Raw genomic sequence first — 26,829 nt, 5'->3', positions numbered from 1 at the left:
TCCCTCTCCCCCTCCCTCTTGTCTCCCTCCCCCTCTCCCTCTCTCTCCCCCTCTCTCTTCCCCCTCCCTCTCTCTCCCTCTCTCTCCTCCCACCTCTCTCTCTCTCTGCCTCTCTCTAACTCTGTCTTTCAAATAAATAAATAAAAATCTTAAAGAAACCCGCTCAAGCGTGACAGCCATTTTCCACCTTGAAGTTCGAGCAGTTTCGTCATAGTCATTCTTCCTCTTTCTGGATCCAATCACTCGTTTTGATTTGTTAGTAATGTCTAAGTCAATGCATTTTATCCATAACAGTCGATCCAGAAAATCAGTATTAAAGGACAAAAATCAGTATTCATGGATCCAAAAAACCAGTATTAACAGTCTGGGAGGACTTCCTGGAGGAAGTGACATTTCAAGCACTAAGGATGGGGGGAACGTGCGAGGGAGGGATGAGGTCAGCAAATTTCCAGCAGCAAGCGGGGCCACGCAGGACAAAGAGCGCAGAGATCGGGAGAGGTGCGGGGTCAAACTCTGCAGACTTGGCCGCGCAGGCTGGGCAGCGGGTGGACTTTGTGCCGGGGACTGATAGAGACTGAGCTGTGTTCCAGAACAATCTTTTTGACCAGGGAGAACTAGAAAGGGAGGGCACCAGCGAGGAGGAGGTGGAGCGGTGTGGAGGGAGTGGGAAGGGGGAAGACCCTTAGGTCTCCCTTGGATCACAATGGGTGAGCCCAGGCAGATGGAGAGAGACGGAACTGAGCTCACACGGAGTTGGGTTTAGTTGAGATGGATAAACAAGTAGCTAGAGAATTTATATTTTCTTATTATATTTTACTTTATTTTATGGTATTTTTAATGTACTTTCTGGCGAATTATCAATACCCTAGGTATGTTTAGGCATCTTTTCTAAGAGTGTAGGACCGCCTCCGGGACACCAGGGGTCGCTGCAGCCACCGTGGCCGCTCTAGACTCGCCCTCGCGTCACTCTCTGACAGGAGGCGGCCCCCGGCGCGCCGGGCCTCCCGCGCGTGCGCAGTCGTGCCGACAGGGGGCGCGCGTGCGCAGACGCGAGGCCGGGGGCGCGCGCACCGGAAGTGTGTGGTTGCCATGTAATATCCTGGCCGCGCGGGCGCGCGGGGAGCTGAGGCGGCGCCGGGGCGGGCGCGGGCCGGCGAGCGGGGAGCGCGGACGGCGGCGCCCGGAGCCTCGGCCGGCGGCGGCGGCGGTCAGCATGTCGGTGGCCGGGCTGAAGAAGCAGTTCTACAAGGCGAGCCAGGTGAGCGCGGGCCGCGGCGGGGCGGGCGGGGGCTCCGGGGGAGGTGGTCGGGCCTGCCCCGCGGAGACCCCCCCCCCGAGACGGCCCTGGGTCGCCTGGGGCCGGGGGCGCGGGGCGCGGGGCTTTGGGGTCGTCTGAGCGTGGCGGGTGGGGCTTGGCCTCGGCGGCCCCGAGTGGGTCGCTGTGCGGAGCCCGGCGCCCCCGGCTCGGGCTCGGCCCCCCCTGGGCGGCCGCGGGCGGCGGTGCTCCCCGAGTCCCCCCCTGTTTGTCCCGGCCCCGCGGGCGGCGGTGCTCCCCGAGTCCCCCCTGTTTGTCCCGGCCCCGCGGGCGGCGGTGCTCCCCGAGTCCCCCCTGTTTGTCCCGGCCCCGCGGGCGGCGGTGCTCCCCGAGTCCCCCCTGTTTGTCCCGGCCCCGCGGGCGGCGGTGCTCCCCGAGTCCCCCCTGTTTGTCCCGGCCCCGCGGGCGGCGGTGCTCCCCGAGTCCCCCCTGTTTGTCCCGGCCCCGCGGGCGGCGGTGCTCCCCGAGTCCCCCCCCCGCACCCCGTCCCCAGCCCGCCCGGTCGGTGCCTCCCTGTGCGGGGGCTGACGCTCAGGTGCGCTCAGGGGCCCCCCCGCCGCGAGACCCCCGCCCGGGCACAGGGGCCGCCTCCCGCCGCGAGACCCCCGCCCAGGCACAGGGGCCGCCCCCCGCGAGTCCTTCCCCAGGACACAGGGGTCTCCCCCCACTGCGAGTCCCTCCCCGCCCGGGAACAGGGGCCGCCCCCCGCCCGAGACCCCCGCCCGGACACAGGGGTCTCCCCCCCCGCCCGAGTTCCTCCCCCAGGCACAGGGGTCCCCTCCCCCGGGCACAGGGCGCTGTCTTCCTGCGGACTGGGGTCTCCCCTCCTGAGCCCCGGGCGGGGCGCTGACAGCGCTGCTCCCCGTGGTGGGGGGCTGCGCGGCTCTGGTGCCTCGCCCCCGCCCCTGGGGTCGCCTGGCCCCGACGTCCACAGAAGCGAGGTTCGGGGAGAGCGGGGGCGTCAGGAGAGGGCCGCGCGCGCCCCCAGTTCTCCCCCGCACGGTGGGCCCCCTCCCTGGGAACGCCGGGGGTCTTGAAGAAGGCGGGGCCCCCCGGGGGGGGGCGCTCTGACCCCTCCTCCTCCACGTGGGGGGGTGGAGCCCCTGGGGTGTCGGGTGGGGTGGGAGGGTGCCGGGACGACAGCCGAGGCTCGTCCACCCCGAGGCCTGCGTTGGCCCGGCCGGTGAGGCGCAGGGCGGCGCCCCCGGCGGCACCCTCTGGACGCGAGGGGTCCCGTGCGTGGAGGGCCTGGCTGGGGTGACAGCGGGGGCAGGGCCACGCTCCGCGCCTGGGCGACGTCATTGCCACGGGGTCCTGGCTCCCGTGGCCCGGCCCTGGGGAGGCTTGGGGATGGCGAGGGCCGGGGCTGCCGGCAACGCGGGCTGCGAGGGGCGCGCGTGTGGCGGAAAGTCTGAGCGCGGGGAACCCCGACCGCGCCTCCCCTGGCTGCGCCGCCTGTCGGCTGCTCCTGGGCCCTGGGCAGGAAGAAGCGAGCTCGGGCCCGGGGGGAGGCCTGGGTGCACCGGGGACCCCAGCCTGGCGGGGCCGCGGACGGGGTCAGCAGGCTCGGGGGTGTGGCTCTGATTGCGGGCAGAGGCTGGGGCTCGCGTGCGCCAGCGGTGACTCAGGCCGCACCCCTCTGCCTCCGGGGGCGCGGGTTCCGCCCTCGCCGTGTCTGGGGTGATGGGAACTGGGTTGGGCCACGGCGGCGGGAGGCCGGAGAAGACCCAGTGGCCTTAGCCGCTCGTTCCGGAAGACGCGGGACCCTGGCCATCTGCGTGCGCCGGCTGGGCCCTGCCCGCGTGGAGGAACCTGGGGCTCCGGCCCGAGTGTGGAGCGTGGCCGGCAGCTGCCGTTAGCAGGCGCAGAGCGTCGTCCCCCGGGCCTCCTGCGGGCTCCCGGTCTCAGTACAGCAGGAGCCGGACTCCCGGAACTGCTGCGCCCAGCAGGCCGCGTCCACAGGCCAGGCCGAGCGCTCGCCTGGGGCAGGGCCGCCCCATGCTTATCTGGGTGTGCTGGGCCCAGCCCTGCGATACTTAATTATACTCTGGGTGCCACTGAAGAGCAGCCTGGGCGCCCAGGGGCTCCCCGCGACCTCCCTGTGGGCTGCGGCCTCGGAGCGGCTCCGTTAGGGCCCGCAGTGCGGGGGCGCCCGGGCCCGTCCCCTGCCCCTCGCTGGCCGTGCGCGCCCCTGTGTCCCCGGCCCGCCTCTGGCTCCGGGGTCTGTGTCCAGGGCCCTGGGCAGTGTTGGCCTCGCTCCTGCCTCCACGTCTCCCTCTCTGCCGGGACTCTGGGAGCATCTGGCCCTGGACCCGGGGGGGGGGGGGGCGGGAAGGCTGTCCTGGGCTCCAGGGCTCTGAAGGCCCCAGGCCTCTTGGCCCAAGGGTGGCATCCTGACCGCCCTGCTGGAGCGGGGAGTGGTCCTGGAGCCTGGAGGCTGCAGCAGCTGGCTCCTCCCTCCCCTCCCCTCCCTCCCTCCCTCCCCTCCCCTGAGCCCTGCGCTGCCGGAGCCTCTGGCGTCTCCCGCCGGGCCTGACCAGGGCAGCTTGGCCTTCCTTTTCCTCCGAGCTCCTGGGGAAACCTGCTGACTGGGCCCCGGGAGCGGGGTCACGCGGCGACTTCCCAGCCACAGCAGGAAAACAGACGGCGCTTCCCCTGCCGGACCTGACTCAGCGCCGCCTCGCGAGGCCTCCGGCTGGCGGGAAGCGGCTCCCACCTGGGTGTGGGGATGCAGCGCAGGCAGAGGCCCCAGCAGAGTGGCCAGGTCCCGCTCAGTGTCAGGCACGGGGGTGAGCGGCCCCTGGACCAGAGCCCCCTGCGGGCGGGGACCGTGGGTTTCTGCTCACTGTGTCCGCAGGGATGTGCAGCCCTGCCCGTCCCCATGGCGGGTCCCTGGGGGCTGCCCTAGAGACAGGGCAGAACGTCCCCGGAGGGCTCGGGTGCAGCTGCCCCGCGTGGTTCCCTCAGACCTGTCGGACGGCCTTGCGCCCCCCGCCTGCCCCACCCACCCGCTCTCTGCCCCCGTCATTCTTGCCCTGCAAGCCCTGTGTGTCTTCACCCTGGACGTCTTCCAGGGCCTTCGGAGGAGGTGGCCCGTGGCCTGCCGCCCACACGCCAGGGCTGTGCTCACGTGGGCGTGCCGTGCGGCCTGCGCCAGGCCCGCGCCCCGCGAGTGGGGCTCCTTGTCAACAGGCACCGCCCGGGCCCGTGGCCTGGCCTGGCCTCTGCTGGGCTCGGGCGGGGCACCAGGTGCCTGTCCGGTGGCTGCGTGGGAACAGGTCCGACTGGTCCAGGGCTGGGAGGCTCAGAGTTGCTGCCCTTGGCTTAGGAGACGCCTCCGCGTGCCCGGGGCTGCGCCGGGCTGGACCCGAGGGGCCTGACCAGACTGGGCCACGGTAGGTTGCAGCGCGCCGCCCCTGCTTCCCCCGGATGGAGCGGAGAGGCCTGGGCCGCGTGCAGCTGGGCTGTCTGACGCCACTGTCTTTCCCCTTCTGCCCACAGCACCCGGCCTCGTGGGGCGGCTTTCCTCGGGGGCCTGCCAGCTCCCCCTGCTCGTCCCGTGAGCCTCTCTGGGTCTCCTGCCTCCCCAGCGTCCACTGCCTACTCTACCTTTCGCCCCTAGACGTGGCCCGCCGGGCTCGTCACCTTCCCTACGGCCTGGCACGTAGTAGAGGTAGAGTCACAGTGAGAGGGAGAGACAGGTGAGAGGTGAGAGCTGGACTGGAAGGGGGCAGCCGGGACTGGAACCGGCGCCGCAGGTGGAGGGTTAACCCACTGAGCCACAGCACCCGCCTCTAGAACCCACGCCTACTGGATGGGTTTCCAAAGGGCTCGTGGCGATACTCTTCGCCGACAGAGACCGGGGTGGACGTGGTGGAGCGTGGCTCGGGCCGCTGCCTCGGCCGCCTGCGTCCCGCGTTGGAGTGCCTGCCGGAGAGTCCCTCCTGCACGCTGGCACAGGACGCGCACCGGGCTGGTGTTCCTGCACGGCCCTGTGCTGTGTCGCGCGTGGATGCCCGCACACCCCCACGCTGGCCGGGACCGCTCCCGCCCGTGCCGTTCCTGGCGGGAGCGCTGTGGACTTGCGCCGGCTCGAGGAGAGCTGGCCGCTGTAGGGCGCGCTGGGAGGGCTTGGCCGTCAGCGCCTTCGCTCAAAGTCCCTGAGCTTCACCTTGGCTAGTAACAGAGAGAGAGGGCTTCCATCTGCTGGTTCACCCCCCAGATGGCCACAGTGGCCAGAGCTGTGCCGACCAGGAGCTCGGAGCTCCATCCGGGTCTCCCGCACGGGTGCAGGGGCCCAAGGACTTGAGCCATCTTATACTGCTCTCCCAGGCCACAGCAGAGAGCTGGACTGGAAATGGAGCAGCCGGGACTCAAACTGGCGCCCATGTGGGATGCTGGCCCTGCAGGAGGAAGCTTAGCCCACCAGGCCGCAGCGCCGGGCAAACACCTCTCCCCACAGGCCGCGATGCCGCGCGTTTGCTCCAGCAGCCAGTGGCCTGAGGCCATTCTGCTGGGGAAGCACTGGGGACATCCTGCCCCCTTTTACAGCACCCCCTTCTCATCCCCCTGCTCATCCCCACGGGACCCCCGAAAGGTCCCTCCTCACCCCCGGCACTGCCACCCCCATGCTGACGCAGACAGACGGGCCGGCGTCCGTCAGTCCACAGCTCTGGCTCATCAGGGTCCCGATGGTCTGAATGGGCGGCAGCCCCGGGCCTCAAGGCGGCCTTTGTGGCTCCGCAGAGGGCGGCCCGGGGAGCTGGGCTGGAATCTGTCCGGCCGGAGACGCCGCCCCCTCCTGCTGTGGCCTCTTCCCCCTGCGCTGGGGCCAGGCATCACTGACTTTAGGGAAAAACAAAGGGGGCCGGAGCCGGCCTGGCTGCTGGCTTGCCCTGGGTAGCCTCTCTCCCTCAAGGGATCGTGGAGAATTTTTCAAACATTACTAATTGCAATCAGAGAGCGGTTCCCGATGCCTGTGCAGCTGGGCTGGGCCAGGCCTGCAGCGCGGCTGGCCAGAACCCACGGCTGCCGACCCGGCGGGATGGGCGTGGCCCAGCTGAGGGCTGGGAACGCGCTGCGTGTGTGTGCTGCAGCTCAGGGCTGGCTTGGAAGCGGTTGGAACATTGAAATGTAGGTCACTCTCCTCCCGAGCGCGTTTACGTTTTGATCTCACAGTTGCAAGGTCTTAGAAGTGTCTGCTCAGATCTCTGTGCTGATGGGCCGGCCAGGCACCCTCGAGGGCCCAGACTTCCCAGAGCAGCCCCTGGGCTCGCCGCCTGCACCCTGCCGTCCCCGGCTCGGGCGCGGCGAGAGGCCGCAGCAGGGCCCCGAGGTGGGAGCTCCCGGAGCGTGTGTGGGGCTGCAGGGGAGGGACTGACCAGGACTCTGGGCACTGTGGTGCCGAGGGCTGGGCTGTGGCTTGTGGCGCTGGCGTCCCCCACCAGAGCGCAGGGCAGTCCTGGCCGCTGCCTCCTGCCCAGCTTCTCCCGTGCGCACTCCGGGAGTAGCCTGGTGACGGCCGAGTGCCTGGTCCCCGCCGACACGGGAGGCCTGGGTGGGGCTCCTGGCTCTGGCCTGGCGCAGCTCCTTCTGGGGAGAGAATCGGGATGGAAAATCTCTCTGTAACTGTAACTCTGCCTTCAAATAAATCTTTAAAAAAGGAGAAGGGGCCTGGCGCTGGGGCCCAGCGGGTGAAGCCGCTGTCTGCGCCGCGCGTGTCCTGCAGAGCCGCCAGCTCGGTCCGGCTGCTCCGCTTCCGATCCAGCCCCGCTGAGGACCCAGGGAGGCCGCGAGGGCGGCCCGAGTGCCTGGGGAGCACCCGTGGGGGAGACCTGGCTCTGCTTCAGCCTGGGCCATTGGAGGAGCGGGTGGAGGGTCTGTCTCTTCCTCTCTGAACTTTTCAAATAAGTCCATCTTTACACAAACAGGAGGCACCGGCCGGCTCAGCACTGTGCAGCCTGCGGTCCACCCCTCGGGGGCAGCCGTGCCAGCCGGCCCAGCACTGTGCAGCCTGCGGTCCACCCCTCGGGGGCGGCCGTGCCGGCCGGCTCAGCCCTCTCCCCGAGACCTCGCTGGGTGTGTGTGGGGAGGAGTTCCTGTCGCGAGTCCACCGCCCCGGGAGTGGGGTCACAGTCCTGTGAGCCGCGTGGTCCGTGGGCTCTGTCGGCGCTGACAGGCCTCGCTCTCCGTGGCTTCCCCTGTGGTCTCCGACGTCTCACTCGCCTGCTGCCAGCGGCAGGCACGTCCCGCAGTCCCCTCGCGTCCCCTCGGCGCCCCACCCGTCTGCCAGATCCATGTGGGTGTCAGTGGGCCTGCCTGGAGCGACCGACCCGCCTGTTCAGTTTGCACGGCCTGCCGCCCTGGCCCCGCGGTGTTGGGTTGCGCTGTCAGGTATAACGTTCCCTCTCACCCGGCACACGGCCTGGAGCCCCAGGAGGCCGAGGGGGCAGAGGCGGCAACGCGGGCTCAGGGTCGCCTGCGGTGTCCTCGGCGGACGGAGGATTCCTGGAGAACCCGTGCTCTCTGTCTCGTTTCCCAGGGAGGCTGGCGTCACAGCAGGGCTGCCGGGCTGGCACGGAGTCAGCCCTCGTCAGTCGCGTGTCACGAGTTGGCAGGTTCACCTCCTGCTAAGAGCTGACCCAGCGCTCCGGCGCGGTCACAGGGCGCCTTGCCCATCCCGCACCCTCCCAGCCATCTCCCGCCTGTGCCGTAGCCCCGTCGTTGAGCCCTGCCTTTCCGGAGGTCTCGGGGTCGCCCCAAGCATGGTGCTCACAGCGTCCTGGGTCTTGAGCGCGGGGAGCCGGGAGGACCTCTCGGGGAAGCCCGCGTGGGAGCTCAGGCCGAGTGGCGGGGCCGTGGGCTCGCGTGGACGAGTTAAACAGGACGCGTGGAGGACGCGGTTGGGCACTGGTCTTGCGGCAGAGCTGTGATGAGGCTCCCAGGAACCTGACCCTGCCTTGACGGTGGGGCCTCGGCTCCACATCCAGTAACTCGGCCAGGACAGGCTGCCGGGAGTGTGCGCGCTGGTGTGGGCACCGTGGCGGGTGGAACGGGGCGCCGCGTCCGTGCCTGGACTCTGAGAGCTCACCAGTGGGGCCGCTTGCGTGGCACAGGGCTCTGCGGGTGTGGTCAGGATGCGGGACTCACACTAAGCAGGAGAGCCCAGGAAGGGGGGGGGAGAGGCTGAGAGGCAGCCTCGGGGGCTGGCCGTGAGCCCAGGGCTGCGGTGCCCTGCAGCCAAGGCCAGGGAGCCCCTGGTGTCCCTCAGCTGGCACCCGGCGTGGTGTGGGGCTGGCCTCTGGCTGAGGGAGGGTTTCTTGTGTAAGAAATGCGTGCGGCTGGAGTCAGTAGCTGCGGTGACGAGTTGGGGCAGCCAGAGGGCGGTCCGGGCCCACGCTTGTTACAGCCTCGGTGCTGCGCCCGTGGGAGGGACGGGTCCCTGCCCTCTCAGCTCCAGGTTGGTGGCTCCGGTCAGCCGGAAGCAGGACCCGCCGGCTCTGCCTCGCTCTCTCCTCCTGCTCCCGGGAGCCCCGCAGTGCCGGCCCCCGGGACATCTTTCAGCGTTCCTCCTGGGCCTGCGTCGTGGCCAGCACAGCAGTGCCAGCATCTGAATGCCGGTCAGGTCCCGGCTGCTGCACCTCCCATCCTGCTCCCTGTTAATGCGCCTGGGAGAGCCGCTGCAGGCGGCCCAGTGCTGGGCCCTCACGCCTGCGGGAGATCTGGAAGGAGCTCCTGGCCCCTGGTTCTGCCGTGGTCCAGCCCAGCCGTCTGGGAGTGAGCCAGCAAATGGGAGAGCTCTCTCTGTCTTTACCTTTGCCTTTTTTTTCTCATTTTACTTAAAAGATTGGGGGGTGGGGCAGGGGTCTCCACGCACTGGGTCCCGCCCATGTGCCTGCAGCGGCTGTAGCCAGGTCTCCTGCGTGGGTGACCAGGACCCAGCAGCCGCCAGGATGCGTCAGTTTGCAGCTGGGTTGGAAGCCAGGAGCAGGGTGGGTGCTGCGGCGTCGCCGCCTACAGCGCTGACTTCTTATGTGGGCGCCTGTTCGAGTCCCGGCTGCTCCGCTTCCGATTCCGCTCCCGGTATGGCCTGGGAAAGCAGTGGACGATGGCCCAAGTGCTGGGGCCCTGCACCCACGCGGGAGACCCGGATGGCGCTCCTGCCTTCAGCCTGGCCCAGCTCCAGCCATCGTGGCCATTTGGGGAGTGAACCAGTGGATGGAAGACCTCTGTCTCTGTCTCTGTCTCTGTCTCTGCCTCTGCCTTTGCTTCCCTCTCCCTGTAACTCCGCCTTTCAAGCAAAATAAATAAATCTGTACAAAAGGGGGGGGGCATGGAGCCGGGATTGAGGCAGGCTCTGTGAGGGGTGCGGGCGTCCCGGGCAGGCCCAGCTGCTGCCCGGCGCCTGCCCGGTGAGGAGAGTCTGCAGTCACCGCTTCTGCGTGAGTTTGGAAAGTGGCCAGGTGTTCAGGTTGGTGCAGAGCGTGCGTCCCGTCCAGCCCTGAGGGGACCGATGGCCCCCGTCCCTGCAGGGTTGGCCTGGCCGGTCCCCGTGAGCCTGGTAAACCACACAGAAGCCGATTCCTGAGTGCAGTGGCGCCTGCGCCGTGACGGGCTGAGGTGCACGCCGGAGCCCTCTTGGGGCCCCACATCTTCAGACACTGGGAGATCGGGTCCTGGCTTAGAGCGGCAAGCCAGCCTCGCGGCGCTCTGCCTCCCCTCGCGCCCTCCCTCAGCTCCGCCCCACGTCCAGACAACCCCCGGCCCCCGTTCCGCAGAGCTGGCGTGGGGGGTGGGGCGTGCGTGCAGTCTGTCGTGGTTTCCTGCTCCTGTCTGCACCGCGCCTGGCACGTGCAGGGGCAAACGTGAGTGGGACGAGCACGCGCAGGCTCCTGGGGGAGGCTCTCCCGGGTCCCAGGCTCTGACTCTGAGCGGGGGCTGGGGCGGGCGAGGGTCCGAGAGTGAAACAGGTCCGCCAGGGCTGATGGACAGAGGAGGGGCCTGGCCGGAGTTTGGATGTGGGAAGTGGCAGGGAGGAGGGAGCCGGAGACCTTGCCCTCGTTCTTGGTTCTGTCCTGGGCCGGCCGGAGGAGGCCCGGTCAGCGCTGTCGGGGGTCGGGCTTGCCAGGGGTGGTGGCGGGCGTGCTGGTCTCTGCCCCCACCCCGCTGTCAGGGCTGTGGACGAGGGCGGTTGGTGCCGTGCGCTCTGCGGGTCTGCGTCAGGAGCTCGGGCACACACAGCGGAGCGCGGGCTCAGCTGCCCTGCGGCCTGGCTCTGTCTGTCTGGGGGCCGTGCAGGGGGGCCTTACTCGAATTTGAAGAGGGCCTCCCCAGCCCCTCCAGAGCCAGCAGACCGCGCACGCAGCCCGCGTGGTGATGCGGCCTCTCCCGCGGCCCGCACCGGCCCCGGCAGACCTGTTTCACTCTCAGACCCTCTCCCGCCCCGGCCCGCGCCGGCCCCGGCAGACCTGTTTCACTCTCAGACCCTCTCCCGCCCCAGCCCACCCGCTCAAAGTCAGGGAGTGGGACTTGCGTGTCTCCTGTCGCCATGCCTGGGCTGTGTTGGGGTGCGCAGGGGACGCGAGCCTGGCCGGCATGGCGCTGCTCAGCCTGGCCGCGGGCGCAGGAAGGGCCCGGAGCGCTGCGGCTGCGCACCCCGCCTGCGCAGGTCCTGGCGCCCCTCCAGGGGGCCCATGCGCCCCTCCAGGGCGATGGCGCGGGTGCGCTCCGTGGCGCCAGGCTTGCAGGACAGACCTCAGCGCTTGCGGGGCAGGCGTGCGGGTGAGAAGGGGGAGGGCCGGGCAGCGCCTCTGCCGCGCTGACCTCTGCCGTCCTGGGCCTGCGACCTGCCCAGGTGTGTTTGGTGACCACACCTCGAGAAGCTGACGGCAGCTGGGAGTTCCTGGCACCCATGCGCTGCCCTCTGTGACAGACGGCGGGTGGGGCCCGCAGAGGCTCATTCCACAAACCCTGCTCACTCCTGCGTCCCAGCCACCTCCTCCCCAGCAGTCCAGCCGGTCCGTGGGCCCTTGTCCTTGGCCCCAGTGCCTGCCTGTCCCGCGTCCCTTCCCCAGGGACTCGTGTCCTTCGGGAGCCCCGTGCCCAGGGTGTGGGTCAGACCCTGCTCAGATGTGTTATTGTACAAGGTCCTGAACCTTAGCCTCCTGCAGAGGGAGCCGGCCCTGGGCAGGCCCTGGCCGAGAGCTGGCTGGAGCCCCCACGGCCGCCGCCCGGGCCTGGCCGCGTCCTGCACGGAGCGCCGTCTGGGCCTGCCGCTGAGATGGGGTGGGGGCCGCACTTCTAGGGAGAGGAGTGGCGTGGAGCTGACGCCACTGGGCTGGCACCTGGGAGCACCAGTGCAGGGAGCGCCTGGAGGACATGGAGGCCTGTGCCTGCCGGGGCCAGCAACGGAGTCAGAGTCGGGGCGCGAGAGGAGCCTTGCAGGGCGGTGGCCGCCTCCTTCCTGCCCTCAGGATCAAAAGGGGGTGGGGGTGGCCCACGGAGGCGGCGTCAGGCTCTCCCTGCAGCGCCTCCCGAGGGTCCCGGCTCTCCCTGCAGCACCTCCCCTGGGCCAGCTCTGTCGTTGAGGAAGACACCTGGTCCTCCCTGCGCCCGCCCCCAGGAAGACACCTGGTCCTCCCTGCGCCCGCCCCCAGGAAGCACGCGGCCTGCGGCCTGGGCTGGCCCTGCGTGTTCCCTGCAGGCGGGGCCTCGGGGGATTGGCACCTCGCTTGCTGCGGGCTAGGTTTTCTAAGTTTTTGTCTGAAATGCATTTTAACGGGGTGGGACGTGCAGCCCTCCTGTCTCCTTCCCCCGACGGGAGATGGACCCCAGCGCTGGCAGCCGTCACTGCCTCCGTCTTTGGTGGCTCAGTCCCCGGGGCAGGCCCGTCGTGCCACTCCCTGGGGAAGACAGGGTCAGCCCTCGGGCTGGGTCCCGAGCCTGTGCCGCCTCAGGCAGTGGACGTCATCTTGTCCCCTCCTCACGGTGATGCCAGGGGTCCCCTCTGGGTGCTGCCAGACGCGCAGTCCTGACCGCCTGCTCCCAGCCAGGTGGATGGAGCCGACCTTGGGCTCCTGCGGCAGTTCCTGTCTCCTAGCATTGCAGCTGGGGGCCGGGCCAGCGCCTGGAAGCCAGACAGGCTCAGAGGTCGGGCACAGCCTCTGCGGGGGCAGTGGAAGGCATCTGGGGCCCTGCCGTGTCGCCGGGTACCCTGAGTCACACACAGCACGCTGCCCAGCCCTGGGCGGCCACCTCGCCTCTGCAGCCCCTGTGCCCCACTTACCCTGCAGACTCCCGTCCCAGGGCTGCAGCCAGGCACTGGGGTCCCCCTGGCGCCCCCCATTCTCTGGGGGTTCTCAGCAAGACGGGAGGAGCCAAGAGCTACGTCAGCTGTGTGCCCCGCCGGCAGCCGGCCAGCTCCGCAGGGAGGACTGAGCCCCCCACAGCTCCCAGAACTGGGGTCACCAGGGCCCCGTCCCGTGAGGGAGAGCTCTGACAGGTGTTTGCTGCGCCCTGGGCAACCTTGGCAACTTGGATGGGGACGCGGGTGGCGCCCCGGGCGTGGGGTGGGCGCGGGGCGGGCGCTGAGCCCGGCGGTGAAGCCGGCCGTGGAGTCGGCCGCCGCTCGCAGCCGAGCTCGGCGCTGGCTCCTGCCTCCGGCTTCTTGTCGGTGCAGACCCGGGGGTGGGGGGGCAGGAGGAGCTGACCCCACACCAGTGTGTGGGAGGAGGGCGTGAGGCTCTGGACAGACAGGCTATGGGGCAACCCAGTGCCGCCGCCTGGGCTCTACGCAGGCTGTGACAAGCCTGCCCTCCCTCGGCCACCCATGGAGCTCAGGCCAGGCAGGGCGTGGGTCCTGGCCACCCCATTTCCTGGCGTCACTGAGTTACCTGGCAGGGAGGGGCCTGAGGCCGTCCTCCTGGGCTCACGGTCACTGGGACTGGAACAGCAGGAAAGGCACCTGTGCCGCCCACGCCCGCCTGCCTGTCCCCTCCTCTTGTGACCTGTGCCTGCAGGTCGCACCCTCTGCACCCCGGTACCCGGTCGGCTCTGGCCCCGGGCAGGAGCCCCGTGCTGCACAGGTGTCGTGGGACGGCGAGGGGGTGCAGAGGGGCAGCTGTGCGGTGACTGTAGGAATGGAACACGGGGCGCAGCGACAGAACGGGGGCGCCGTGAAGTCAGGCGCCCAACAGGAGGGATGTGGCCGGAGCAGAGCCGATGCGCAGGGGAGGCTGTGACGAGTGAGGGGCGGGGCGAGGACCCCCGGGATCCCGGGGGAGCCAGGGCCGGGGGGCCTCCAGGGCACTCACACCCTCGCGAGGGTCCCCCGTCCGTGAGGCCAGCGTGCGGCCTCGGGCCCCCGCAGGGAGCAGCGTGGCCCGCAGCTGTGCCGCTCCACTAGGGATCTGTGCGGTCTCGGGAGGCGGACGGGGTCGCGCCGGGTCGGTCCGGGGACGGGGACGGGGGCCGTGTGGCCGGGACTGCTGCCCAGGAGGAGACGCCCTTCCCAGTGCCGTCTGTGGCCGCCCCACGCCTCTCCTGACTTGGGGACGGTGACACGCAGCTGCCACTGTTCTGTCGTTCTGCCGTGCGTCACCCTGCACCCGAAGTCACTGCGGTGGCCGGTGCCCCTGTGCCGCCAGTCCCTGCTGTGTGGGCTCCGTCTCTGCTTCCGTGTCTAGCTGTGCCTGGTAGGGCCTGGCCCTGGGCTCATGGCCCCCTCAGAGCCACCGTCCAGCACCCAAGCACAGCATCGAGGCAGAGACACACGCGGGGGCCTCCCCCTGCCCTGCGAGGCAGGCCCGTACCCTGATGGGCAGGTGGCCCAGCGCTGGCAGGGCCCCCCGCTGGCCTGCAGGGTGGGGGTGAGGAAGGCGGGCTCTTGCGGCCCGGGTGCTGGCCAGAAGCAGAGGCCCCCTCCTGGTCCTGGTCCGGGGCCAGTGTCGGCCAGCAGCCCAGGCCCGGGGACGGCGCCTGCCTCCCAGCCCTCGGGGTTGGCTTTCGCGGCTGGAGCTGGGTTCCCGGGCACAGGCTGGAGCCGGCCGGCAGGTGGGTCTGCGCCCAGGGCACCTGCACCACGGCTGCTTCTCAGGGACCCCTCGGCCTTGACCCACGGGAGGAGGGGAGCCCCGTGCCTGGCGCGGCAGGCGGCCGGGGGGTGGCAGGGGGCGGACCCAGGGACATTTGGGGCGTCCTGGTGCGGTGCGGAAGGAAGGAAGTTCTGGTCAGGCCGGATGTTACCCTCCTCTTGCTTACAGAAGGGGTGGTGGCTCCTGTCGGCTCAGATATTTACCCCAGACCTGGGGCAGGCAAGGGCTCCGTCTTCCTGCCGGAGCCGGCTCCCCCGCTGAGGAGCTTCCCCGCCGGGGCTGGGCGGTCATGGGCACACACGGCGCATTCCCCCCCCCCCAGCCTGGGGGCCGTGACTCCCCAGGAGCCTCCCGCAGAGAGCCCAGAGCTGCCTGGACTAGCGTGGGACGGTCAGGACACACGGGAGCCAGCCCTGCAGCTCGGCCTGTGTGGCCTGTGACGGCAGGCCCACGTGGAGCAGGAAGCCCCTGGGTGCCCGGTGCACCTGTCCGGCCCCTTCTTGGAAGCACGCCTGGGTTCCCTCTCCGGAAAGGGGTCCGCGTTACCCGCCGGCACCTCGCTGGTCCGCACGGCTTCCTGTCCTGCCTGTGGCTGGTCCCCGTGTCCTGGGCGTCGTCGCACAGAAGGAGCCTGGAAGGCAGGGCTGTGCGCTTGGCCACAGGTCTCCCCCCACTGTGCCAGGCCTGCAGGCAGGGCCCTCAGACGCACGTGCCCCCCCAGGCCCTGCCTTCCCCGAGGTCACGGTGCACAAGGGAGACTCCCTCTGGCCAGGGTGTGCCTCCAGGCGCTTCCCCAGTGCCCAAGCGCGGCCGGCCACGCGTCAGGACCATGGCCACCTCTGCAGTGGCCCGGGCAGTCACATGGCTCCCCAGCAAGCGACTCCAGGCCTGCCCCCGCCTCTGCGCCCCGAGGCCCCCTGTGTCACGTAGCTGACAGCGCACTCCCGTGCCGCCTCTCTAGTTCTGTCTGTCGGAGCAGACCCTCCGCCCACCCCGAGCCTGCAGGGCCGCTGTGGGCTCCGCTGGGCCCTGCTGCTTCTCCGGCTGCTGGGGGGCCGCCACCGCGGGGCCTGCCTGGGGCGGGGCAGCCTCCTCTGCCCCCTTTGCCACTCCATCCCTCCCACGCGTGTCAGGTCTCTTGCCCCCGCTCAGAGGCCAGAACCATGAGAACGCCGGGTCTGAAAGGCCCGCTGCCTGCGTCGGCTCTCATTACTGCCGCTCCCGGGGGCATGTGCCGGGGCGAACCTCGGCGCTGCGGGCCGGCGCGCGTGGGAGCGTCTGAAGGAGGAGGAGCAGGGCCTGCGTGGGCCTGCCGGGCTCCCTGTGCCTGAGGGGAGACCTGTTGCGCCCGCCCCCGCAGGGCTCTCCCCATCTGTGCCTCCTGCCCCGCACTGGTGCTGGTGCCCGGTTCCGTGGGGCCTGCGGGAGGGCGGGCAGCGGCCGGCCACTGCCTCCAGCAGCAGAGGCGCACGAGGCCGGCTCTTCCCTGCTGGCCCCGGGGCCGCGCCTGGGGCGGGTGCTTGGGCACACGTTCCTCTCCGCCGTGAGCCTTGGAGACCTGGCCCTTGGGGACCTGGTCTCACGTTCCCTGCCTGACCCCTGGCCCTTGGGGACCTCCGGAAGCCCCAGGCACCAGAGCTGGGAGTTGGGGCCACAGCGGCCCGGGAAGTCAGGCCTGGGTGCAGGAGGCCCCGCGCCCCACATCCTGCACGGAGCAGCCGCGGCCCCCAGGGCGCTCAGCCCGGAAGGTGTGGTTTGTGCCCCCCCCCCCTTCGCCTGAGCGCTCTGCTCGGCGGCAGCCCCGGCCTCCCTGCGACAGAAGTGAAACCAGGCGGCGCGGGAAGGGGTCTCCTCAGGGCACCTTGGCCAAAAGCGGGACCCCTGTGTCCAGGCACGGCTGGGGCAGCTCCCTGGGGAGGCTGCCTCCCGGCCACTCTTCCTCTGCCTCTCCCCCGGGGCCCAGGAGCCCCTCAGGAACTGGCCCTCTTGGCAGGGTGGGCGGGTCTTTAAGAAGCTCCCAGGGGAGGGGCCCAGCACCCCCCCCACCTTTGGTCACTCCCTCCGCTGTGCCCTGGACTGCTGTGCTCCCATGAGCCTGCAGGCGCCTCTCTGCCCAGGCCCCGAGGCCGTCCCTATGTCAGCCACCCTGCGACGGTGGCCTTAGGGGGCAGGGCCGCAGCCCCGCCACCCACTGCCCAGCGCTTGCGACTCCCACATCAGGCCAGCCTGGACCGGCCCCTCCTGCGCCCGCTCGCCCCCGGAGCTGCCTGTGGGAGCTGCTTTCCTTTCGTGTGTGTTTTTTTAAGATTATTTATTTGAAAACCTGAGTTACTGAGACAGATCTCCCCCCTGCTGGTTCACTCCCCAGATGGCCACAACGGCCAGGCCCGGGCTGACGCCAGGAGCTCCACCCGGGTCTCCCTCGGGTGCAGGGGCCCAGGTGTTGGGCCGTCCTCCACCAGGGAGCTGGATTGGAAACAGAACGGCTGACACTTGAACCCGCGCCCCCACGGGATGCCGGTGCCACAGGCAGCAGCTCTCACTGCTACGCCACAGCGCCGGCCCCTGGCCACGCTTCCCAGAAACACACAGAAGTCCCGTGAGGAGGGGGAGTCGGGCTTGGGCGAGCCCAGCACTGGGCCCAGGCTGGCGCCACCACCAGGCAGGCGCCTCGGCCCCGTCCCGGGCCGCGCAGGGAGCGCCCACGGTGGGCCTGGCGACCTTTCTCCCCACCGAGGTGGGCCTGGCCTGCCTGCCTCCTGCTGTTCTATCTCCCGCCCGGGGAGGGGGGGCCTGCTCGGGGTTTCCCCCCGGCCACCCCTTGCTGAGCTCACAGGCTCCGCGCCTGGCGCCCAGACGGAGGGGCTCCGGTTCACGGCTCCCACGCCAGCCTCTGCCGGCCCCGCATGGCGCCGTCACCCCTCGTGCTGTCGGGACTGCCCCCCCCCCCCAGCGTGTGCCAAGTGCCTTGTGGAACCCACGGCGGCCACGTGGGCTCTGGCCCCTCACCCCTGCCCCTAACCGCGAGCCCCGGCCGCTGCTACAGAGAAGTGGGGATGTCTCGAGTACACTGAACCCTAAGAAAGCCCCACTCGTTCCGGGGCTGCCGGCAAGCCCCGCCCCCCGTCCTGGGGCCCCTCCCTCCCGCCCGGGCTCATGGCTCCCCCTCTGGCTTGCAGCTGGTCAGTGAGAAGGTGGGAGGCGCCGAGGGCACCAAGCTGGACGATGACTTCAAAGAGATGGAGAAGGTGAGGCCGGGCCCGGGGCAGCTGTGCGGGGTGGGCCGGGTGGTCGGCACCGGGGCCCCATCACCCTGCTGTCTTCACAGAAGGTGGACGTCACCAGCAAGGCCGTGGCAGAAGTGCTGGCCAGAACCATCGAGTACCTGCAGCCCAACCCAGGTAGGGCCCGGCCTTCCGGCCTCCCGGGCCGGAAGGTTCCAGTTACTGGACGATAGGGAGTGTGCGCGGACAGATGAGGCCGATGGGCTTCAGGCACGGCCGGATCCAGGGGCTCAAAGGCCGCTGTCAGGCCCTGGGAGGGCTTCACTGGCAGCCCCGGCCGCTCCCCCAGCTCATGGGACCCTGGGGCTCATGGCCCTCCCCAGAAAAGCCCAATGCTGCTCCTGGGGCGGGGCTGGGGGCCCCCTCCCTCAGGACCCTGCCGCAGGGGTGGGCAGTGGGGCCGGGCCGGCGCGGGCGGGGGCGGGTGGGCTCCGGAAGGCTCCACGGCCACCTGCTTCCTGTCGCAGCCTCGCGGGCCAAGCTGACCATGCTCAACACGGTGTCCAAGATCCGGGGCCAGGTCAAGAACCCCGGCTACCCGCAGCCCGAGGGCCTCCTGGGCGAGTGCATGGTCCGCCACGGCAAAGAGCTGGGCGAGTCCAACTTCGGTGAGGCCGGGCCGGGCGGGGCGGGCCCCATGGCTTCCCCCCACCCCGTGGGCTCCAGCGGGGGCGGGGCTACAGGCAGGGTGCCCCTGCCCCCGGGTCCCCGCAGTCCGCTCCAGCTGCCTCCCTGGGGGGGCCCTGGGTCCCGCGGGCGGGGGGGTGCGCTGAGCCGGCCCCGCCCCCGCGCAGGCGACGCCCTGCTGGACGCCGGGGAGTCCATGAAGCGCCTGGCCGAGGTGAAGGACTCCCTGGACATCGAGGTCAAGCAGAACTTCATCGACCCGCTGCAGAACCTGTGCGACAAGGACCTGAAGGAGATCCAGGTGCTGGTGGCCCCGCCCGCCCCGCACTGACCCCCGCCCCGCCCCGCGCTGACCCCCCCCCCGCCCCGACCCCCCCCGCCCCGCGCTGACCCCCGCCCCGCGCTGTGCGCGGCCCCGCCCCGCGCTGACCCCCGCTCCCGCCCCCTGCGCGGCCCCCGCCCTGCCCTGTGCGTGGCCCTCGCCCCCCCTCTGCGCGGCCCCCACCCCCGCCCCGCGCTGACCCCCTCCCCGCCCCGACCCCCCCCGCCCCGCGCTGACCCCCCCCCACCCTGTGCGCGGCCCCGCCCCGCGCTGTGCGCGGCCCCGCCCCGCGCTGACCCCCGCCCCGCGCTGACCCCCGCCCTGCCCTGTGCGTGGCCCTCGCCCCCCCTCTGCGCGGCCCCCACCCCCGCCCCGCGCTGACCCCCCCCCCCCGCCCCCAGCACCACCTGAGGAAGCTCGAGGGCCGCCGCCTGGACTTCGACTACAAGAAGAAGCGGCAGGGCAAGATCCCCGACGAGGAGCTGCGCCAGGCGCTGGACAAGTTCGAGGAGTCCAAGGAGGTGGCCGAGACCAGCATGCACAACCTGCTGGAGACCGACGTACGTACGCGGCGGGCGGGGCCGGCCGGGCGGGCGGGGGCGGGGCGGGGCCGGCCGGGCGCCTCCTCACGCCCGCGTCCTCCAGGTCGAGCAGGTGAGCCAGCTCTCGGCCCTGGTGGACGCGCAGCTGGACTACCACCGGCAGGCCGTGCAGATCCTGGACGAGCTGGCCGACAAGCTCAAGCGCAGGTGAGCGCGCCCTCTGCCGGCCACGGCGGGCGCTGCAGCCGCGCGGTGGGTCGGGGGCTCGCGGTGTGGGGGCAGGAGGGCTCGGCCGGCCTCGCCGGGTCCCCACAGAGGCCCAGCGCTGGGTGCGGAAGGGGGCGTCCCCCCCACCGCCCCCGCCAGCCTCCCCGCGGGGCTGCCCGTGCCACTCACGGCCTCACGTCCCCCAGGATGCGGGAGGCCTCCTCGCGCCCCAAGCGGGAGTACAAGCCCAAGCCGCGGGAGTCCTTCGACCTCGGGGAGCCCGAGCAGTCCAACGGGGGCTTCCCCTGCGCCGCGGCTCCCAAGATCACAGGTAGTGGGCAGCGGGGTGGCCGGGGGCCCCTGCGGCGGGGCGGCCCCGACAGCGCCCGCCGCCTCTGTCTCGGTTCACAGCCGCCTCGTCCTTCCGCTCCTCAGACAAGCCGGCCCGGACCCCCAGCAGGAGTGCGCGTGAGTGCCCCGGGGCCGCCTCCCTGCCGCCCGCCCTCCCGCCCTCCGCGCCCGGCCGAGCGGCCCTCACCGCCTCCCCGCCCTGCCCGCAGCGCCCCTGGACCAGCCGAGCTGCAAGGCGCTGTACGACTTCGAGCCCGAGAACGACGGCGAGCTGGGCTTCCGCGAGGGCGAGCTGATCACGCTCACCAACCAGATCGACGAGAACTGGTTCGAGGGCATGCTGCACGGCCGCTCGGGCTTCTTCCCGCTCAGCTACGTGGAGGTGCTGGTGCCGCTGCCCCAGTGACGGCCGCCCGCCGCCCGCCCACCAACACTACGGACTCGGGGAGCCCCGCCGGTGCTGCCGGGGGGGGGCTCTGGGGGCTCCCCCCCCCCCGCTGAGCACCTACTCAGCTTTTTAATCCCCCCACCCGGCCTGGCACTCCGGGGTCCGCCTCCGGCCCAGCTGCCCCCCCCCGGGACCACGAGCGACTCCCCGACCAAGGCAGGCGGCTCCCCGAGCCCGCCCGGACCAGCAGGGCCCAGCCCCGCACCCCGCCCCTCGCCCGGACCCGGGACCCGGGACCCCCGCCGCGCCCAGGGCAGCAGGCCGGCGCGCGGGTGTACTCCTGGCTCTTTTTAAGAAGTATTAAATGTCTCTTTCTACACCCTCCGCCTCGTTCCCGGCGGGCCGCCCCGGCGCAGGCCACCACAGGCACAGGCTGCTTCCCTCGCTTTATTCGAGCCCCCCACCCCGTCCCGGGAGGCGGGGCCTCGGGGCCACGCCCTCAGCTGCCCCGCCTCAGGATGCCGTGCACCTGCTCCAGCACCAGGCCCAGGCCCTGGTCCGCGGGCGTCCGGCTGGCCAGGGAGAGCTGAAACAGAGCGTGCCGACTCAGGCCGGGCCGGGCCCGACCGCCGCCCCCCGCCCCGGCGGCCCCCGCGCGGGGTGCGGGAGAGGGCCCCCAGGCCGCGGCGGGAGGCGGCCGCCCTCCACCCCGGCCAGACCCAGACCCAGACCCAGACCCACCTCCAGCTTGTCTCGGTACGTGTGCTCCGGGCTCCAGGGCTCCTGGAACCGCACGAGGTCCGGGGCCCCTTTGTAGAACTCGGCCAGCAGCACCTGCGGGGGGGGGGAGGGCGGTGGGACCCCGCGGCCACTCACCCACCTGCCCACGCACGCCCGGGCCGCCGCCCTCCGCGCTTCACCCCCAGGGGGCGCCGCTCGCTGGGCCGGCCCGGGTCAGAGCTTCCCGCGGGGCCCAGCACGCCGCTCTCCCCGCCCCGGGGCTCAGGGCCCCTGGCTGCCGCTGCTGGAGGGGCCGGGGCGGGCAGGGCCGTGCGGGCTGCAGGGGGCCGGGGCGGGGCCGTGCGGGCTCACCATCTCCTGCAGGACGTCCTTGCTCAGGAAGCCGTCCTGCACGCAGGCCATCTCCACGTCCATGGGGATGCCGTAGTCGCTAGGCCTTTGCTGGGGGGGGCACGCGCGGTCAGGGCGCGGCCGCGGCACCGGGCAGCAGCGGGGACCCCAGCCCAGCCAGCCCAGCGCCCCACCTACCTCGGGGGGCGGCATCACCCAGAAGGGCGAGATCTTGGACTCGGGGCCCGGGTTGCCGGCGTAGTACGGGGCTGAGGAGAGAGCAGAGCGGACAGGCTGCTGGCCCCGCCCACCCGCGCTGGCCCCGCCCCAGACGCTGGCCCCGCCCCGGCCCCGGCCAGGCTCACAGCAGAGCAGGGCGAGGCAGGGCTGGAAGCCGTTGCTGGACGCCTGCAGCCGCAGCTGGAAGTCCATCTGCGCGTCGATGTCCTGCAGCGAGGGGGCGGCGGGGCTGTGCGGGTGGCTGTGGTACCAGCCCACCAGCGCCAGGCCCCGCACGCACAGGCTCTGGTGGATCTGCGGGCAGAGGCGGGGCGGTCACCTCGGCGCACGCACGCGCGCACGCGGGGCTCCTCGGGCACCGCACCGCCGCCTGACGAGCCGGGCAGGGCCAGCTTGTCCATCGCGACCTGGACAGCCGAGCCCGGGGACAGCGCCCGGTACACGGCCGGTGCGCCGCAGTCCAGGGGGCAGCCGGGGGTGTGCACGTGGGCGGGGCCACACCTGTGCACCTGCCCCCGAGGGGCACATGTCGGGACAGGAGGGGCGGGGGGTGTGCTGGAAAGGGGCCGGAGGGTGCCCCCCCCCGACAGCTGCCACTCACCTCCTCCTCAATGGTGGCCGCGGTGTCTGCGTCCCCCAGCCGGCTGCGGCAGGGGAAGGCCCTCAGCACCGTGAGCACTGCGGGGGGGGAGGAGGAGGGGTGAGCACTGTGGGGAGGGCGGGGTCAGCCCCGGGCCCTGCACCCTGACCACTGTGGGGAGGAGGGGGCGGGGTCAGCTCCCAGCCCTGGCCCCCAGTGCCCCCCGGCCCGTGCACCCCCAAACTCACTCTGGGTGTTGATGTCCCAGCGGCCCCCCAGGTAACCCACGACCTCGCTCCGAGTCAGGTGGCTGTGGAAGTCCTGGGAGGGGAGACGGAGGTAGACTCGGTGCAGGCGCCAGCTCCCCCCACTCCGCCCCCGGGGCTGGCGCGCAGACCCCCCACTCACGAGTAGCAAGAGCACGCTGCTGGAGACGGCCACGTTGAACGGCTGGAACTTGTTGATGGCTGCGAAGGAGGTCACTTCCACCAGCGTGTGGGGGCTCCTGCGAGGGCCAGGAGGGGCCGGCTCAGACGCCGCGGCCCGGCTCGCCACCCTCCCCCGCCTCGGCCGCCCCCGGCCCGGCTCGCCACCCTCCCCAGCACAGCCCCGAGCGGCTCCGTCCCCGCGCCCCGCGCCGGCCGTGGCTCGGAGCTCCGGGGCCAGGGCTGACCTGGCGGAGTCCCGACTGCCCAGCGTGCAGTAGCGGACCGGCACGCGGATCCTGCTGTCCACTCGCTTCCCGGGGGGCGTGGCCTCTGCGGGCGGGGCGGGGCGGGAGGAAGAGGGGTCAGCCCCTCCCCAGCCAGGATGGCCGCGGAGGCAGGAGGATTCCAAGGAATGAGAGAGAGCTGGAGGCTGCCTTAGAAAGCACGCGGCGGGGCTGGCCAGCGGCAGGCCGAGTCGGGATGATCTTGTCAGAAAACCAGGCAGCAGCCCAAACTGGAGGCTGCCTTAGAAAGCAGGCGGCGGGGCTGGCCAGCGGCAGGCCGAGTCAGGATGATCTTGTCCGAAAACTAGGCAGCAGCCCAAAGAAATCAGGCAGCGGAGTTAGGAGTCAGGGCCAGACTGGGAAAGTAAGGCGACGGGCATCCAGAAGTCGGGCAACGGGTGAAACCAGGCGGAGCTGCGGGAAGCCGAGCCCGCGGGCGCCACTCACCCTTCCCAGGTGGTCTCCGGCTCTTGTCCTCCGCGGAGACCCCTGCCAACACTTCCTCCTCCTCTTCCTCCATCAGCAGCTCCTCCTCCTCGCCTTCACTGGCTGGGCTCTGGAAAGATGGGGAGGGGCAGCAGCGCGGGACCCTCAGCCCTGGGCGCCCCCACAAACCCAGGCTGCTGCTCGCCGGAGCCTGAGCTGCCATTGCCCTGCGTGTCCACAAGAGGGAGCGTGCGAGCAGGGTCAGCTTTGCTCGCAAGCGCAGCTCAGGATGCAGCGCCCTCCAGTGGCTGCTTCCCGGGTTGCAGCGCCCTCACCACCCTGGGCTGCAAGTGTGTGACCTCCGCCCCCAGGGGGGCGACACCAGGGTACAGGGAGGGCGCCCCCTTCCCCTTCCCGGATCAAGCCACGCGGATTACGTTAATCTGGCCTTGCCGAGGCGCGAACCCAAGGCTCACGTCCCAGCCCCTGCCCTGAGCCCCAGACCGGCTCCCCCTGACCCACCCCCACCCGGTGACTGACAGACCTGCCTCCCGCCCGCAGGAGGGCTTGCGCACTGTGCCCCAGGTCCGCTCCGCCCGCACCCCACCTCTGCGGAAGGCAGCGCCGCCCACCTGCTGATTGAGCGCCCCACGCACCTGCAAACCCCTCCCCTCGGGGCCGCTGGCCAGGCCCACCCGTGGGGGTGCACCTGCCGCCTCTGCCCACAGCCCTCCCTCCACGGCTCCCACCTCCCTCTGGGGCAAAGCCCTGTCCTCCGTGGGATCCACAGGGGCCGGCACGCCCCGTCCATCCCCTCCCTGGGCTCCAGCCCACATGCCAGGGTGCATTCCGGTCCCGCTCAAGGCTGGGGCCCCTGGGTCCAGATGCGGGGGCCCGGAGCTGGGCCAGGCCGGAGCCGGGCGCTCCATCCGGGCCTCCCTCGTGGGCGCAGGGCCCCAGCACTTGGGCCGTCACCGCCCCGTTCCCAGGGACAGCAGCAGGGAGCTGGAGGGGGCGCGGGCGTCACAGGCAGGGGCTTAACCCCCAGCACCCAGCGCGGGCCCCTGGTCCCCAGTCCAAGGGAAACCCAGGCCTCTCCCAGGTCAGCGCCTGGGGGGTCGCCTGTCCTGGCGGCGCTGGAGGCCTCGGAACCTGCCCCGGGCCCGCACCTCCACCCGCTCGGCCACCGGCACCCCCGCCCATCCCCGAAACGGCCGCCACCAGAGGGCGCACCAACACCCCGGGGCTGCACCCACCTCGTCCACGGCGGCTGCGGGCACGTGCAGCTGGTGCCGCCGGAGCCAGGCGGCCTTGTACTTGTCCAGTTTCTGGCCCTTGTACTTGACCGAGGCCCAGCCGCAGCCCGACTTCTTGGCGGGGTTCACCAGTTTCTTGCAGTGGGTGGCCCAGGCGCTGGGGGAGTTGAAGGCCTGCCCGGTCTCCTGCCATATGATCCTCCCGTCCGGCTGCAGATCCCCCACGAATTTCTTCCCCTGCGCGACAGCGAACAGGCTGGGCGCCCTCTTCCAGGAAGCCCTCCCGGCTTGGCACCTGCTCTCCAGGCCCTGGGAACCCCTCTGCGCCACACCCCCACAAGAGGGAGAGGGAGAGCGAGATTCCATACCCGCTGGGTCACTCCCCAGACGGCCAGGGCGGGGCCAGGCCCAAACCTGGGGCTCCATCTGGGTGGTGCGGGGGCCCGGGCGCCGGGACCCCCACCTGCCGCCGCCCAGGGCCATCAGCAGGAGCTGGACGGGGAACCCAGGCGGCCGGGCCCCCAACCAGCGTCCCTGGGGGGTGCCAGGGTCGCAGGCGGCGCCCCCTCCCTTTGAGGCCACTTCTCGGGGTCCCCCGGCCCACGCCGCCCCGAGCAGCGGCCGAGGCCCCGGCCGAAGAGGTGGACGCGCCGGCCACCGCTCCTCCCCCAGCCTCGGCTTCTGGGCGGCGAACCGGGTTCCGCTCCCCGGGCCTGGACGCGCCGTGCCTCAGTTTCCCCAGCCCGCGGAGGAGGGGGCGGGCGCTCACCAGGTAGAAGATGGACAGGACCCCCGCGCCGGGCTCCAGCAGCGCGTCCTTGAGCAGCACCCGGAGCGTGACCGCGCGCCGCGTGAGCGCGCCCCCGAGCCCGCCGCAGCCCCCGGGCCCGGCCGCGCCGGCGCCGCCGCCGCCGCCGCCGCCACCGCGCCCACCGCCGGGGCCCGCCGGCCGCTCGGGGTCCTCGGCCTCCGCCTCGTCCTCGTCCTCGTCCGGCGCCTCCTCGCCCGCGCCGGCCGCCGGGGACAGCGGCTCCGGAGCTGCGCAGGGAAGCTCTCGCTGCAGCCGGGCCGCGCCCCCCCGCCGGGGCCGCCCCCGCGCCCCGCCGCGCCCCGGTACCTGCCATGGCCGCGCCGCCCTGCGCCCCGAGCGCGGGGAAACTGAGGCCTGGGTCCGCCCGCGCGCTCAGCCCGCAGCACCCTCGCAGGACGGGGGCCCGCGGGTCATTGGCTCAGGACCAGAAGCCCAGGCCCAGGGCCCGCGCTCGCGGGGGCCCGCGGCCACACCTGCTGCCGCCGCCTCCCGGGTCGCAGCCTGCGGCCGGCGGCCGGGCCTGGGGGCAGCAGTGGCGCCCTGAGGCCCGCCCCTGCGCGGGGGGTCCCAGAGGCCTCGGGGCGGGGACCCGGGGGACGCCAAGACCCGTGGGGACGGGGCAGGTGGCCGGCGAGAGCCGCCCGGCGCGCTGCAGGCTCTAAGGGGTTAACTAGGGCCCGCCCGGGCGCCCGCAGCTGACCTCGTGATTGGCCCCGACCGGAGGCCGCCGGCCAATCAGCGCAAGCGTATTTATTTCATCACCAACCAATCAGCGGCAGCCTCTGCAATCCCGCCCCAACCAATCAGGGTTAAACTCTTGAGTCCGTGGAACTCCGACTCAGCCAATGAGCGACCGCGCATGTCGGCCAATCACCAAGAACCCCGCTACCCCAGGCAGCCAATCGCTTTCAGACTTGGTTCCCGGCCAGCCAATCGGCTACCGGGATGACACCTGCCCTCACCCTCCTATTGCTGGGCCTGCACCGGCCCCCGGCGTGGGCGGAGCGGCGCCGGCCGGCCGTTCGCGCCCTGGACACCGCAGCTGCGGCCTTTGTCCCCGGCCGCTGGCCCGGCGGGGCTGCGAGCCCGGGGCGGGCAGCCCCCGGAGCTGCGGGGAGCCGTGCAGCGGGCTCCAGTGCGGCTGGGTTTGCCCGGGGCCCGCAGCCTGGAGGACGGGGTGGCGCACTGGGGGCGGGAGGGAATTATTTTCCTGGGCAGCGCTGGGGCGACCTACGTTGAGCCCTAGCCTGCAGGCCGGCATCCCATCGGAGCCCAGGTTCGAGTCCCGGCTGCTCCTCTTCCCATCCTGCTCCCTGCTAGTGCGCCTGGGAAAGCAGTGGAAAACGGACCAGCAGTGCTGGGGCCCCTGCACCTGCGTGGGAGACCCGGATGGAGCTCCCGACTCCTGGCTTTTCTGTGGCTCAGCCCCAGCTGTTGTTAGAGAGAGCTGTTCTATCCACGGGTACCCGCTCACCCCACCACCCCGCCCCCGGGTATGTGCGTCATCCTACGCAGAGCCAGACTGAAGCCAGGAGCTCCATCCGGGTCTCCCACGCAGGTGCAGGGGCCCCAGCACTCGGGCCGTCGTCTGCTGTCTTCCCAGGCG

The 26,829-nt window shown here is 71.6% G+C and overlaps 2 protein-coding genes across 3 annotated transcripts; one reads left to right on the top strand and one right to left on the bottom strand.

Annotated features, from left to right (window-relative positions):
• The first annotated feature begins 1,062 nt into the window (after positions 1-1,062).
• On the top strand, positions 1,063-20,506 carry SH3GL1 (SH3 domain containing GRB2 like 1, endophilin A2). 2 transcript variants are annotated; one of them, XM_089316145.1, is made up of 10 exons: positions 1,063-1,258; positions 17,586-17,654; positions 17,735-17,807; positions 18,158-18,298; positions 18,485-18,618; positions 19,041-19,199; positions 19,285-19,388; positions 19,595-19,719; positions 19,824-19,856; positions 19,949-20,506. In XM_089316145.1, the coding sequence occupies exons 1-10, from the start codon at positions 1,214-1,216 to the stop codon at positions 20,143-20,145; spliced, it is 1,080 nt and encodes a 359-aa protein (XP_089172271.1). In that variant the 5' UTR covers positions 1,063-1,213; the 3' UTR covers positions 20,146-20,506. The 2 variants fall into 2 exon arrangements, with proteins under 2 accessions (XP_089172271.1, XP_069914748.2); XM_070058647.2 differs by having other exon boundaries at positions 19,800-19,856.
• A 55-nt stretch (positions 20,507-20,561) lies between these two features.
• On the bottom strand, positions 20,562-25,883 carry MPND (MPN domain containing). Its single transcript, XM_070058641.2, has 13 exons — positions 25,530-25,883; positions 25,182-25,450; positions 24,413-24,649; positions 23,178-23,286; positions 22,692-22,776; positions 22,427-22,523; positions 22,267-22,339; positions 22,040-22,116; positions 21,564-21,732; positions 21,397-21,467; positions 21,220-21,309; positions 20,869-20,961; positions 20,562-20,713 (listed from the first exon to the last, which is right to left on the bottom strand). The coding sequence occupies exons 1-13, from the start codon at positions 25,534-25,536 to the stop codon at positions 20,627-20,629; spliced, it is 1,464 nt and encodes a 487-aa protein (XP_069914742.2). The 5' UTR covers positions 25,537-25,883; the 3' UTR covers positions 20,562-20,626.
• Positions 25,884-26,829: the final 946 nt, after the last annotated feature.

This window comes from Oryctolagus cuniculus, chromosome 16 (assembly GCF_051225735.1).
Source record: "Oryctolagus cuniculus isolate XC-2025 breed Fujian yellow rabbit chromosome 16, ASM5122573v1, whole genome shotgun sequence".
NCBI classification, from domain to species: Eukaryota; Metazoa; Chordata; class Mammalia; order Lagomorpha; family Leporidae; genus Oryctolagus; species Oryctolagus cuniculus.
This window is presented reverse-complemented; position numbering and strand designations above follow the sequence as displayed.